Genomic DNA, 14,912 nt, shown 5'->3' with positions numbered 1-14,912 from the left:
ATTCTGCTTGATTTTTTTTTCCAAAATTGCAGGAGTTATAGGTTCCTCATAACAATGGTCCATCTCTGGTGTGGTTTTCACTGTTCGGTGACCTGAACAGTTGGAAATCATTTTAAACACTTGTTTAGTTTCATCATATACATTGTCATGTGGGTCTCTAGGTTGGTTTTCTTCATAGTATGCTTGTAACGAATGTATTCATTTAGATGCTCTTCTTCATACATTGGCTTTTTCTTCCTTCCTGGCTGATCACTAGCACAGTTGTGCAGAAAGCACTTTCAGTTGGTTGGGCTGGATGGTCTTGCCCTTCCCTTGTGTTAGCCATATGGGGGGAACAGTGCCACTTGATCCACTGTCTTCCCCTGGAGAGGTTAGTGCAATTGCATCAGTTTAATTCATACAACGAGTACAACGTATACGTTTAATTTGTATAATTTATACAAAATACCTTTACAACGAGTTGCCATGGTATTGCACTACCTCGAATAAGTAACGAATAAGTAGCATTAGTCTTACTGGTGAAGGATTCTTATTTGAGGTAGTGCAATATCATGGAAACTTATTGCGAAGGTATTCATAATATGAGATAAAATTAAAATGATGCCAACTTAACAACTTTGGTAGATGGCTACGAATTAAACTGATGCAATTGCACTAACCTATACGCTAGTCATACTACTACATAGCATGAGGCTCTTACCCTAATATACTTTATAGGCTACACTACTGCACATCATCTGGCATCTCTCATATTGTGGAGTCATACTTCATAACTGGGTTGTCACTATTGTAACAACCAGGATAGCTGTGCACCCACCGACGAGCCAATAAGCTTCGAAATGGTGCCGTCTGGGTGGTGGTACCTGCCAAGACTAAGTAACATTAGTCTTCTCCACTGGTGAAGCATTACTTATTAGAGGTAGTAGTGTAATACCGTGGCAATGTATTGTGAAGGTATTCACAATATAAGATATAATTAAAACGTTCCAACTTAACTACTTTGGTAGATGGCTACAAATTAAACTGATGCAATTGCACTAACCTATACATTAGTCATACTACCACATAGCATGAGGCTCTTGCACTAAAGTACTTTATAGATTATTTTGGCAAAGGTAAAGAAAGCCATCATGAGAGCCACAGGAAACTTCGGAAAACTTTACCAGGAAAAGTCGCTTCCTGCTACCACAGTTTCTCCCTACATTTTTGGTAAACAGATGGTGTGTAAATTTCAGCCGTGAAGGCATTACACTCATGAACTACAATAATTTGCTGTCAATAATGATGTACTGATTAGTTTTTTCTCATTATTAAAAGCAGATTATTGGAGTTTATGAGTGTAATGCCTTCACAGCTGAAATTTACTTATGGGTACACCCTCCAAACTGCCTCAATCTTATGGTGTTTATTCCCCCTTCCCGTTGTTTTAAAATAGGAAAACGACTTCTACAGACAGTACGTGTTATTAGTAGGGTCAGTAGAAGTTGTTTTCCTATCAGGTTAAAACAGTGGGGGGGGGATAAATTTCAGCCCACTCATGAACTCCAATAATTTGCTTTTAATAATGAGAAAAAACTAATAAATACATCATTATTGACTTCTGCTGCCACTATCGACAACACACACACCATCTGTTTACCAAGAATGCATGGAGAAACTGCGGTAGCAGGAAACAAGTTTGCCTGGTATAAGTTTCTCGTGGTTCTCACGTTGGCTTTCTTTACCTTAGTCATTATTTTCAAGTTATTGACGTAATTTGTTGTGTTGGGTAATGCCAGAATTTCATAGAATAACAGAGATTTATTGTTTCCTATTTTTATTTTATGATATCAACATTGTTCTGAGAATTTATTTATAATTAATGAACTTTTTTATTATTATTAAAAATAATGTGCATTTTAGTGACCAAAAACACATTTGAAAAATTTTAAATTATCTGTGCCTGAGAAGCTATAAGAGGTGTACATGAAGACATCCAGAGATAGGGAATTCAGAATTTTATTATGGTGAATATAATGTTTTGTGTGCGTGTGCGTGCACATGCGAGCGAGCGAGAGAGAAGAAAGCTGAGTGAGAAATTGCTTGCAAAGAGTGGAGGACAAGAAATTCTACTCGTATCTGAATAAAAAAAAGAAAAGACAACTAGTTGTCCTTTTTAGTAACTGAAACTAAGAAGGGCATCTAGTGACCCGAGCCAAGCCATGTTACAGATATGATATGAAAAATAGCAACTCTTACAGATATGGCCTGAAAATGGCAACTGAAGTTTAACAGTGGTCATGCTGGATCTGACACATGTTGCTCTGAGGAACTGAATATATATTAATTATATTGTTTCAATTATATTTTTCGCCCTAATTTTCACTACCTTTTTAAATAAGGACACAATTTAACTTGAATAATTTTAGAATTGACTGGTTATTCTTTATCCATAATTATATGTGAACGAACCTGTCAGGCTCAGCATGACCATTTATGTTACTATTTTTGCCCTCCACTTCATCTTGATATACTTTACTTTCAGTGTAATGCAAGCAGATATGTTTCTTATCCAACAGTTGTTACTTCTGTTCCATAAATTAGGTACTCTTTATTCTATATTTAATTATTATATAAAATGGTTTTAGTCTCAATTATTATTATTATCTCCTTCTTCTCCTAATGGATTATTTCCCATCCTGCGATGGGTAATGGTACCAGGTGCATGAGGTGGTGTTGTTATGTCCGATTATTATTATTGGTCGAGGAACTGTGACTATCCTACAGGTGTTCAGGATTGCTGCTTTGTGGAGTCCCATGTAAGTGTTCTCTGCACGGCCTATTACTGCTAGGTTTTTATGGAGGTTCTTCAGCACCATGCCAATGGTTGACATGATGATCAAAATGGTCATTACATGTTCTATTATGCCACATTTCTTTGACTTCCTGTATTAGGGCTGTGTACTTCCTGATCTTTTTCTTCGTAGGCTTTCTGGAGATTGACAGAGCAGTGCCCAACATTAGTTGGGCACTGCTCTGTCAATCAGGTAGGCAGCCGTTTCCTTCTGGTCTATTGTGCAGGATTGTCTTGTCCATTATTATGGCATGGTTCAAGTGTAGTTTGTAAGTAGGGGTCTCTAGTACTGTATTACAATTATGAATCCCAGGCCATACTGGGATTCATAATTGTAATACAGTACTTTTTTTGATCAACTGGTATTTTTTATTATAGTGGTTGGTGGACCTGTTTAGCTTTGGCTTTTGCATCCAGTGATGGGTGATAGTTATTGGGAGTGATGGTGCCACTAATTCCATTACTTTTGCGATTTTTTTTTTTCCCCTTGCGATTTTTTCATTTTTTTCTTCACTGTGAGATTCAAACTAGGGTCCATTACATTGGTGGTCCAGTTTCGTAACCTGGATTAATCATGCCTCCTTTATTATCATCATCTCTTTCTTTATTTACACTTGATTTTATAAACTGGAAAATGAAAGTGACTAGTAGTTGCATTTGTTACAGTTGAGAATGTAACCTTTAATGCTTCTGAATGTTTTGTTTCTAAAAGTTTTGCAATGGGGAACAGAAATCCAGGGATTACTTAAACTACAGGGTGAGGAGTTAAGAGTGATTTGGGACTAAAAAGAGGACTGATACAATTATAATATAAAAAATTACTGTTACGAAAAGGGGCATCTAGGAAACATATGTTGTTCTTTTCTTGTTGTAAAGAATTTACCTTCATTACATGGTAAATTCTGTTTGTTTATAGAACCTGATCAAGTAGGGAGAAGGGTGTCATTGTCTCTCTGAACCCCTTTTTTTCCTTTAATATAGACCTCTTTTTCCTACTTTAGCACAAACAATGACTTCCAGTGCTTACTTTACGACAGATTTATGCTTTTCAGAATGCTGAAAAATAATATTAGATACCAGGTATATAGAGATAAACCTAAGACTGAGCATTTAGTAGTACTGCAGCAATATTTTCAAGTTTCAAAAGCCATTTCGGTCATATGTACACCGACTGCTGAATTAAATGCAATTAAACTGGCTGTTGATGACACTGAAAGATACTAACTTTATCCTGTCATAATATATACAATGACTTCTAAAACTGCTATAAAGACTCTTGACTGAAACAACCCTATTGTACATCCACCAGTAAATTATGTCATAAACAAAATCAAATGCTGAAAAAAGAACTGTATGAGCTAAGTCAAGATATCATGGCTAAGGTAAAGAAAGCCTGCACGAGAAGCACGCAAGAGATATCATGATATGTTGAATCCTCAATTATGTGGGCAACAGTGGCAATTAGAAGGCTGATCAAGCTGCAAAAAAACAATTGAAGAAGAAATAGAGAATTTCCAGTTTCTCCCTTTTATAGACCTCAAATCAATCTTTAGAGAAATCAGTTGACAGGTATGGGCAAATTTGTGGAGAGACCAAGCACATAAGGAACTTTTAGGAAAATTGAGGATTGGGCACAGTTTCATTTCCCAGAGATATTAATTAATATAATAGGAGGTGCACCTCCAACATGTCCAGACTATAAAACTGAACTTACAGTATGGAACTTCCTAGAAGAGCGTCCACATCTTGAATTCATTAGAAAAGTGTCTAATTGGACAGTGTATCCATTAACATTGCCTCAGATAATTGGAGGTAAAGCCAGCATGAATGAACTTTACAATTATCTTAAGAAAATTGGAATCTATGAATAAATATAAAGTCATAAAATTAACATGTACAATTCACTTCTGAATATATATGAATGACACATCTTGGCCATAGTTGCTTTTGTCATGAAACCACCACCATAACAACAATCTTGGTGCAAAAGAACTGTAAAGTTTCAAGCTGTCAAAAGTGTTCTGTTCGCATTCTTTTTGGATCAAACCAAAGGAATTTTATAAGTCTTCATTCAAATGCTTGAAAGAAGGTAGCAAAAAGTCAAAGAGAATATGCAAAGAATAATTCAATGTAGTTGAGTTTTTATTTTGAAAAAGATTTTAAAAAATAGTACCTTGCAAGTATCCTGAGTAGTGATCAGTATTGCAAATGGCAATGGTAATATTTCTTCAATTTTAGAGAGCAACCTAATGGAAGATAATTTCAATGGAAATTTTGAACTGGTTAGATGTTGGAAATCATATTGTATTCCAACAAGGGGATCATCACTGCTTATACAGGATGTATTGTTCATCCTGCAAGAAACATAACACTGTGCTTAAAATTATAATTCTGTGCCCTTGAACTATGCTGCAAAATCCATTCTTACAAATATGGTTCAGATATAAGTGGCCTTGACCTAGAAAATAACTTCCTGAAAATCACTATATTTTAATGTAACTAGTATCTGTGCTGTTCATGTTGTTCCTGTATTGCATGTTTGATGTTGATTTACAGGTTATTCAGTTTATACCACTGTGCTTTTACAGGGTCAAAAGCCAAATGATTTGCAAGATGTAGAACCTTGTATGGAACCACCATTATCTCCAGCCCAATTCCCTGTTGATACAATAGTTGAGAACAAAGAATTTTGGGTGCACGAAGACTGTGCTCTTTGGTCACATGGAGTATATTTAATTGGCCAAAAAATCTATGGCTTGGAGGATACAGTTTTAGAAGCAACTGAAATGGTAATATGTTACAATTTTGTAATCTGGTTTATTCATATTTCTTGCTAATAAATTTTATGTTAGGAATTAATTGAAATCCTAGAATAATTCCAATGAGTTGCTCATATTCACTAACCATTCTTCCTCTATGGCAATATTTAACTTGGTTAATATAATGAATATTGCAATACCATATAAAACTCAGTCATATGCTGAGTTCATGCTTTCCACACATGGGAATGTTTGTAACATTTTTAAAATTTAACCCAAGAATGGTTACACAAATTTTACACCTCTTGACATTGGGTATTTAGTTACCCAAGATTTCAAAACTGGTACATATATATGAAAGTCTTAGTAAATTAGTAAATATTAGTAAATACTCAATATGTTCTACGTTGATAATAATATTAGTAAATTAAATATGAAATTAGATATGAAAGTCTGGAAAACACATGAAAAATTACATTATGGGAGTTAAAGGCTTTGCTTAACCATATTATCTGTAGCATATATAAAATCATTCAAGTGGGGTTATGTAAAACAAACTGAGATCTAATTAATACAGTAGAACCCAGATAAGAATTTCCCGCATAAGAAGTTTTCCACTGTACTAGATTTGGTTTCTTAAGTCCCAATTTCACCTCTATATGTTGTAATATATTATTTTCCTGCACAAGAAGTTTCCCGGGTAAAAGGTTTTCCCGCATAAAAAGTTCATGATAAAGAATACACAGTGTATTATTATAATGACGTTTTCCCACTTAATATGTTTTATAAATATAGAAATTTTTCATGTTTATATTAAAAAGTATAAAACAATATAAACATTTTGGTAATCAAACAAGTTAGTGCCAAGCATCATTTTAGTTCATAGTAAATCACCTAATTAGGTGAAATGGCACTGTTTTGTTATATCTCATATTGTGAATTCCTTCATGAGTTGCCCTGATATTTCACTACCTCCAATAAGCAATGCTTTGCCAATGGAGAAGACTAATATTACTTATTCTCGGCATATACCACCACCCAGCGGTGGTAGTATCTGCCGAGAATCCATTGCCGAAGTGTTGCCTATTCAAGGATCCATTGTCAAAGTATTGCTTATTTGAGATAGTTCAATATCAGGGCGTTGTGAAGGCATTCACAATATGAGATATAATAGAAATGATGCCATTTAATCTACTTCGGTGTTTACTGTGAACTAAAATGATGCTGGACACTGTTCGATTAGTGAATTTTCCATAGTCTGAGATTTTCAGCGCTAAAACCTTTTTAGTATAAACATTTTGATATTAGAAGCGACATATTGCAATTGTTTTTATTGATATCCATAATTGGATACGTAGACTATGTTAAGTGTTAAGTTCTGATGGTTGTGAACAGTTCTGAATTACTTAGTGGATTGTTTCTCTGTCTTATTGTAATTGTGACCTTTTAAGGTATGTTCCAACTTGGTAATAAGTTTTCCAATAGCAGAATGTTAAGCAATTAGAAATCTTCAGTTTAAAAAAGTTTCCCATAGACAGAGTACAATAGTTATAAATTCTAAAATAGTACTTAAAAACCATCTTTAACTTATGTATGTGTATTTTTTTATTTTTATTTGTGTAGTTAATATTTCATACCCTTAGGTCACTTTCCCTTCTAAGAAGTTCTAAACCTCCAGTCCCTTGGAAAACTTCTTATTTGGGTTCTGTTGTAATTTTAAAATTAACTAATAAAAATTGATTTATGCTGCCAGGAGAACAAATGCCATGGTTGGGGGGGCGTGACCAAAACGTTTTCAGCCTAAATATGAAGAACAAAGTATTATTACTTGATTATAACATAAATAGCTGTTATTTTTTTTATATAATCTTCATTCTCATTGTTACAATTCTGTCACTGTGTTTGTCAAGCTTTCATCTCATCCTCAAAGGTTTTGTCCAAGCTTTTCAAAAGATTATTGATGACAACCATGATGTCTAAATATGAGACTCTATGTCCTAGCCAGATGGTTTTTTTTTTTTTTTTTTGTAAGTTTTCCATTACATTTTTTCCACTTGGAAAAAAAAAGTGTATGTCTGGTTGTGTTAATAAGTTGAATAGAGTGGAGTGGGTGTTCAAGAAATTCAGGAACTAACAAAGCTAACAAGGATTTCAAACTAAGAGGCACAAATTATTATTATTATTAACTATATGGTACAAGGAAGCCTGAGGCTTATGCTCATCAGTCAAAAAAAAATTCCCCAGTTACCCTAAGAGAGAGAGAGAGAGAGAGAGAGAGAGAAGTAAAAGGGAATGACCAAGAAAGAGAAGAATGATGATATCCAGCTTAGGACCCTGGGTGTGCCAAATCCATACTCACCAGATGTGGCCCCTGGGGTTTCATTTGTCATTCCATGCATTCATATTCAGTATGTCAGTGCATTGTTCCAGTGCAAGATTATCCATTTTGAGAGATTTTCACACTGTTAGCTTTAGTGTTGTCTTGAATGAAAATTGAAGATTACAATTTCCCTCAGATGGTTTGGCCTTATTAACACTAACAGCAAAATCTGAAAATCTAAAATTGATACTATCATCTTTTCATATGAAGAATTGGAGCAGAAAATGTTGTGTACTTTCATTGTCCACTTCTTGTCTGTTCTTTGAAAATAATGTTCCAGGTTTCATCTGCTATCACAAATCTAACCAGAAAAAGTCTTTGGATCTATCACATAGCTTGAAGACATGATGACAGATGGACTAAGAAAATAACAGAATGGTACCCAACAGGAGCTAGAAGAAAACCTGGAAGACAACAACGAAGATGGATAGATGAAATTCATGAGTTTTGTGGGTAGTAAATGGATGGCCATTGCACAAAACAGGACTGGAAAGTTGCTGGAGAGGCCTTCATCCTGCAGTGGATTGAAAATGGCTGATGATGATGATAACGTCTTAAAATTTTATGAAATATTTTAACATAAAAGGTTATTATTATATTCATATCACTCTTATATCACGTGAAATTAATAATGCAGTTTATTAGGCTGTTTGCCTAATAAACTACATTATTATAATATAAAACTTATGGTTTTATATTATAATATAAAACTGTTATTAATTATAATATAGTTTAATAAGGTGACATTTTGGGTATCTTTCTGATACCCATGATCAGACCATGCTGTGGGGAGAACAGAAAGGGCTACAAATTGGAATATTTTAGGATATTACAGTTACAATTACCAATAATACAATTACAATTACCAATAATACAATTACAATTACCAATAATACAATTACAATTACCAATATTACAATTTGCAAATTACGATTTGATTTTAAAGTATTAAGTTTTGAATTGCTGTTACAATGGAAAACAGGAAATGTAAGGTAATACAAAGAGATTAAATTCATACTTACCGACAGCCGTCTCTTGCTGATGCTACTAGAAAATTTGTGCATACAGGCTGCCAACAGTTAATTTATAGCAGAGGATTTAACTCCATTAACAAATAGGATAGCGTCGTGTTTTTATCCTGGATCCGATGTTCTTGTATAGCCAGGGGTAACCTTTGCTCCCATACTCTGACCATCAGGGTTCATGTGCAGGCTGGATCAGCATCTTACCGATAGCAATCATTAGGCCATTCTGCTGGTGCCAGGTTTTATCCTGGATCTGGGATTCTTGACAATAATGTTGATAGTGGAAACCTAGAGTGACCTTTGCTTCCATACTCTGACATCAGGATTGGTGTGCAGACTGGCAATGGATTAGGAAATTCCTAATTACTGTCTCTAATACCTATTGCTATTAATGACAGGGTCAAGATTAACAGCTTATTTTGATGATGTTTCAAAGAATAGCTTTGAGTAATAACAGAATTAAGGTTAATAACAGAATTAATATCTAAAAAGACTAAGGTGTCAACACTATTAATCAACTGACAAATGTTAAAATAATCTGTAAAATGTGTGTTTTATAAATTTTATTGTGATCTAATATAAATATTAATTTTTGCGATCTAATTGAAATATCCGTGTACTGGATAAAATTCTTTTCTGGCCGGATCTGGCCCACAGGCCATAGTTTGGGGACACCTGGTCTAGTGGATTCACTCAAGCAGCAGCTCCCCAATTGCCAAGAATGAACAGCATCAATAGAACAATATGAAACATAAGGCATCAGTTGATGCCTTATGTTTCATATTGTGTTTATGTTTCAACTTGCTTATTGTGTTTTATGTTTCAACTTGCTTATTGTGTTTTATGTTTCAACTTGCTTATTGTGTTTTATGTTTCAACTTGCTTCTGCCTCAACTCTGCCAACTCATTGTAGAGACATACAGTTTCCAGAACAGTATACAAAAATGTACAATGGAGAACAGTTTTTACTCTTTGATTCCGGACTAGTAGATAATTCCATATTAAATTTTTCCAAAAAAAATGTAAACTTTTATTGGCACAAAGTGAGCTCTGGTATGCTGATGGTACTTTTAAAACTGTTCCATTGTTAGTGGTCAAAACCTCTAGTGCATCTAGTCAGTAGAGCAATGAGATTGATGAAGGGAACAAAAGGGTGGTCTTACTAAGAAAGGCTTCAGTTATACAAATTACATTGTCTGGAGACTCTAGGTACCTGCAAGATAATATGATTGAAGTGTTTAAGGCTTGAAGAGATTGAGCAAGCTCAATGCTGGTAGCATTATTCCTCTTGCTCAGAATACACACATGAGGAGGCATAAATTCAAATTGAAGAAGAATGGTTGTAAGACAGATGTGTGGAGGTTTACCTTCAGTCTTGGTGGTTAATTGTTCAAACAAACTTCCATCTGTTATGGAAGTGGTAGTTTGATTAAATTCAAGGAAGAATTAGATGAATTATTGCAGGGGATGGGCAGGTGATTTGGACTTTTTTTTTTTTTTTTTTTTTTGCTGATGTTTTATAAGCTTGCTTTCTTAGATCATATGCCACTACTATTACTATTGACTACTACTAATAATAATAATATTCTTGCATCGCTTCAATTTCAGTATATCCCATCCCTGTAATAGCCCAGAGTGCCAAAACGATAGTACTAAGCAATTTTCTAGTGTGATACTTAAAGTGCTCTTTTGAAGTGAATTAGTTCTGTTTTGTTTCTAGTGCCTTTCTACGCTCAGTTTATTGCAAGTGGTTCTATACTTAAAAGGTTTTAAATAAAAACCCAGTTAAGAAATTCATATTTCTTTTCTTATTATTCATGTTGATACAAACAACTTCCATCCTACATAATATCATATGCATCTAGTGGATGCAGTCAAGCAGCAGCTCCTAAATTGTCCCTCTACTACTACTACTACTCATATGCCACTACTACTACTACTGAATACTACTAGTAATAATAATATTCTTGCACCCCTTCTATTTCAGTATATCCCATCCCAGTAAAAATGGCCCAGAGTACCAAATGAAAACAAACTAACTTCTTTACTAACAGATGCTTGGTCACTAGTGGAAATACTTCTGCCTCCATATGGCAGGGGCTGGAAAAGTAGGTGTGATACCCATGGCTAAAAGGAGAGCATAACATGGATTTCTCAGTTTATCCTTCAACAGAGCCAACATACACTAACCAAGATATCAGGGATAAAAAGGATCACGGGTCTTTACAGGCTAAAATAAAAAAATAAAAAAAAATACTCCTCTTTGGTGGAAATACCTTGTTTCTCATTATGCATATAATGAGTATGCAGCCATTAAATAAACTGTCTCCTTAGCCTGCAAAGAAAAATATTGAGGTGGTAGCTGGCTCCCCAAAAGTGGTTAAGAGACTTTTCTGGGATCTTCTTGATAGAAGCATCTGAAACAAGACATTCAGAACAGTTATTAAAGCAAGATCTTTTGGTGGACTCCCAGTTTTAGTCACTCCTCATGCTCCCCTGAATAGCTCCAGAGGAGGTGGCATTAGCATTAATAGTGGCAAATGTTGCGATAAAAGCAAACTTATACTGCATCAGCCAAAAAAAAAAAAAATAATAATAATTCCCATTTCACCTATCCATCCCCTCCAACAGTTTGTCTAGTTCTTCCTTGCTAGCTATCCATTTCAAGATATTCAAGCTATCCCCTTCCACAACATCAGATGGAAGTTTGTTCCAGCAATCTATTCTGCAACAAGCCTTCCTTTCTTCCTCAATTTAGATTTATGCCTACTCAAGAGCAATTAGAAGAATCCCATTTGCATGGGCTTGCTCAATTCATTCAAAGCCTTAAACATCTCAATCAGATCACTTCACAGGTGCCTAGTCTCCAGATGCTGCAATTTACAGAAGTGAAGCCCTGTGTTTCCTTCATTGACCTTGTTGCCCTTCTCTGTACCCGTTCCAGCCTACATCCTATCTAAAACGAGGCCTACAAACCTGTATTCAGTACTCAAGATGTCACCTGACCATTGCTTTGTACAGCGCCCAGCATAATTCCTGCATATCATTGACTAAACCTCGTGAGCTGTCCTGGCAGCCTGTTTGTACTGGCGGCACCACCGTAGCCAGGTAGGCAGGAGCAGCAGCGCATAGCACACGCTTCTTGATTAGACCAGGGTTCGAGCCCATGACCACCAAATACAGAGGATGCAGAAAGTCAGGGAATGACCACCGCATATCCCCGGAGAAATATGGCCTTAGTTGCTAATGCTCCTAAAAACCAAATAACAAACAAACAAACAAACTGTTTGCACTGCTCAGAGAACTTCATATCTGACTGCACAATTACCTACAGGTCCTTTTCATCTTCAATTACCCTGAGTGTAGTGTCACACCATTGGCATGTTAATCTGGGATTACTGATGCCCAAGTGCAGCACTTTGCATTTGTCAATGTTAAACTTGAATTGCCGTATTCAGTAGCATACCATCAACCATCATGACAACCTGCGTATCATTTACAAACTTAGACATTAAACCTGATATATCTTCATCAATATCATGAATAAATTCAGAAAACAGCAATGGTTCCAGCAGTGAACCATGGGGGACTTCACTGATAACGTTAGTCCACGAAGAGCAGTGTCCATTGATAACAACTCCCTTTATCCACAGCAGTAACTTACCCTTAATGACCACTGCTCCAATTCATACAGTAATCTGCCTGTTATGAGCAACAGTATCAAAGCTTTCCTGAAATCCAAGCATATGAGATCAAAATTATTTTTGCATCCATATCCTTTGTTACTGCATCATAGTATCCAATGAAATTGGTCACCAAAGATTGCCCTTGACAAATCCATGCTGTGACTGAAGTATAACTGCACTAGGTACTAGGTATAATACAAAAAGTAACTCCTGCATTACTTCTTTATTTCATTCAGTGAATTCATTATTTTCCTTGGAACAGAAGTTATAATGAAGTAAGACTTGGTAACTGTCTCAGAGGAGGAAATAATTGAGATTAAAATCAGTAGGTTACACATGCAAGAAAAATTATGACAAAAAAAGGATGGAAATTTAATATCTGCTTGGAGTATCATACTTTCAGTACTCCTGTTTTACCTCAAATTGTTAAAACTGGTTATATGTTATGTAGAATTTTTACTTACATGCCCAACCCCACAGATACTATAAATGCCAAAATTACAGCCATTCTCAGTCAACATGTTGTGGTTTGCAATCTGTACTCTTTGTGGATCAAAAGAATACAATCAGTCAGTCAGAGCATACTGTTTCTCATCATCTGTGCCCAAATTGCAAATGAAAACACAGATGATGTTATAACTAAAATGCTAATAACTATAGCACCCGACAGAGAGCCAGTCCCACTAGAAATAACCAAACCAAAACTGACTGTTTCTATGGAAACAAAACAACCGAATTCCACTAGTGTGGAAATAGATAAGTAAATGAAAGAAACTGATGCAACATGCAAAAGATGATGTAGATGATGGTTGCCCTATATATCCAAAGAAAGAAAAGCCAAAACAGGAATAATATAAGTTTACCTCCTCAAAGAAGCCTAAAACTAAGTAATGCATAATATAATGCAATGGAATTGTGGAGACTTGTAGTGAATATTGATGAGCTAGCAGACCAATATGTTGAACAACATGATTCTGTTAGTTTGCTTACAGAAAACTTACCTAAACCTTGGAATGTCTCCTAAGGTAACTATACCATGTACAGACATGACACAAACACAAAATCACCTGCTCATGGGAGAGTTGCAATTATCTTTAAATCCAGTTCTGCATCCGAGCATACACCTTTCCAAGCTAACTTAGAAATAGTGGTTGTATGCATCATCATAAGAGTCACTTTAACTCTGGTCTCCAGATATTTTGCTGGTCATGACAATGTAATATCTCAGCTTCCACCCTCAACTTTGAATTTTAGATCTGAATGGCACAACCCATTATGGGGATCTTCTTACCTAGATGTTAAGAATTAGGCTAATAGAATCTTTACTGGACAACTACCAACTCGCTTAGTTAAACACTGGGTCTTGCATCCATCTCCCAACAGGTGCTCCATCTGCTTTAGATGGAGCACCCAACAGGTGCTCCATCTAAAGCAGATGGTATCTGAGTGTGGAATGATCAGTGCTGAGCGATCCACATAGCAGTGGATCACTAACTATTATCTAGTATGAATCAGAGCTGTACTACTCAATATGTTCTACGTTGATAATAATATTAGTAAAATAATAAGAGGAGTTTACCTCAATATAGTGCGTAGAACACTTCCGTATGATACCCTACAGAAATTAAAACGGAAAAAACGAAAAAATCGACAACTTACCGGTACATTAGAGTAAAATATAAATAATTTAAATAAACAATTTAACACAATTCAAATCAATTTAAAACAATTAAAAATCAAATTAACGCAATTAAAAGAATCTAACGAAAATATACAAAACGATTTTCCTTCCTGAAGCTGACAACGCATTTCGACCGTATGTCGTGATCACAGCAATGAAAATTACTGAATCGGGTTAAACCTGATACTTAAATAGAGATTATTTGTCATGGCGCATGCGCGTAAAGGTCCACGCATCGGAGATCAAATATGGCCGCCGAACATTAACAGAATTCTTGTGTAATTTAATTTCAGCAGTTTCTGCAATTAATAGTCGCGTATAATTACGCTGAACATCAAGTATTTTGGCCTCGTTAAATAAAAAAGTATGTTTTTCGTTAATGGCATGAAAGGCTAATTCTTGACGCTGCTGAACGAGAAGCACGAACTGAAGCTTCGTGTTGATTTACACAAATATTAAGAGAAAATCGCGTCGAACCTTGATAAGACGAGTCGCAATCACCGCAAGAAATGTTGTATACCAGATCATTAATTTGTGTTGCGGACGCT

At 35.4% G+C, this 14,912-nt stretch overlaps 1 protein-coding gene across 11 annotated transcripts in view; it reads left to right on the top strand.

Moving 5' to 3' along the window:
* The window catches only part of LOC150083163 (uncharacterized), a 1,214,634-nt gene that overhangs the window by 1,068,698 nt on the left and 131,024 nt on the right, over nucleotides 1-14,912 (top strand). For all 11 annotated transcript variants that reach the window (XM_090377874.1, XM_090377875.1, XM_090377878.1 and 8 more), the window contains one exon: nucleotides 5,422-5,622. In XM_090377874.1, coding sequence (XP_090234000.1) covers nucleotides 5,422-5,622 — 201 coding nt within the window. The remainder of the gene's footprint in view (nucleotides 1-5,421; nucleotides 5,623-14,912) is intronic.

This window comes from Mastigoproctus giganteus, chromosome 7 (assembly GCF_048544385.1).
Source record: "Mastigoproctus giganteus isolate SK-2022 chromosome 7, ASM4854438v1, whole genome shotgun sequence".
NCBI classification, from domain to species: Eukaryota; Metazoa; Arthropoda; class Arachnida; order Uropygi; family Thelyphonidae; genus Mastigoproctus; species Mastigoproctus giganteus.
Note: the sequence above shows the minus strand (reverse complement) of the source record. Positions and strands in the feature narration are given on the sequence as shown.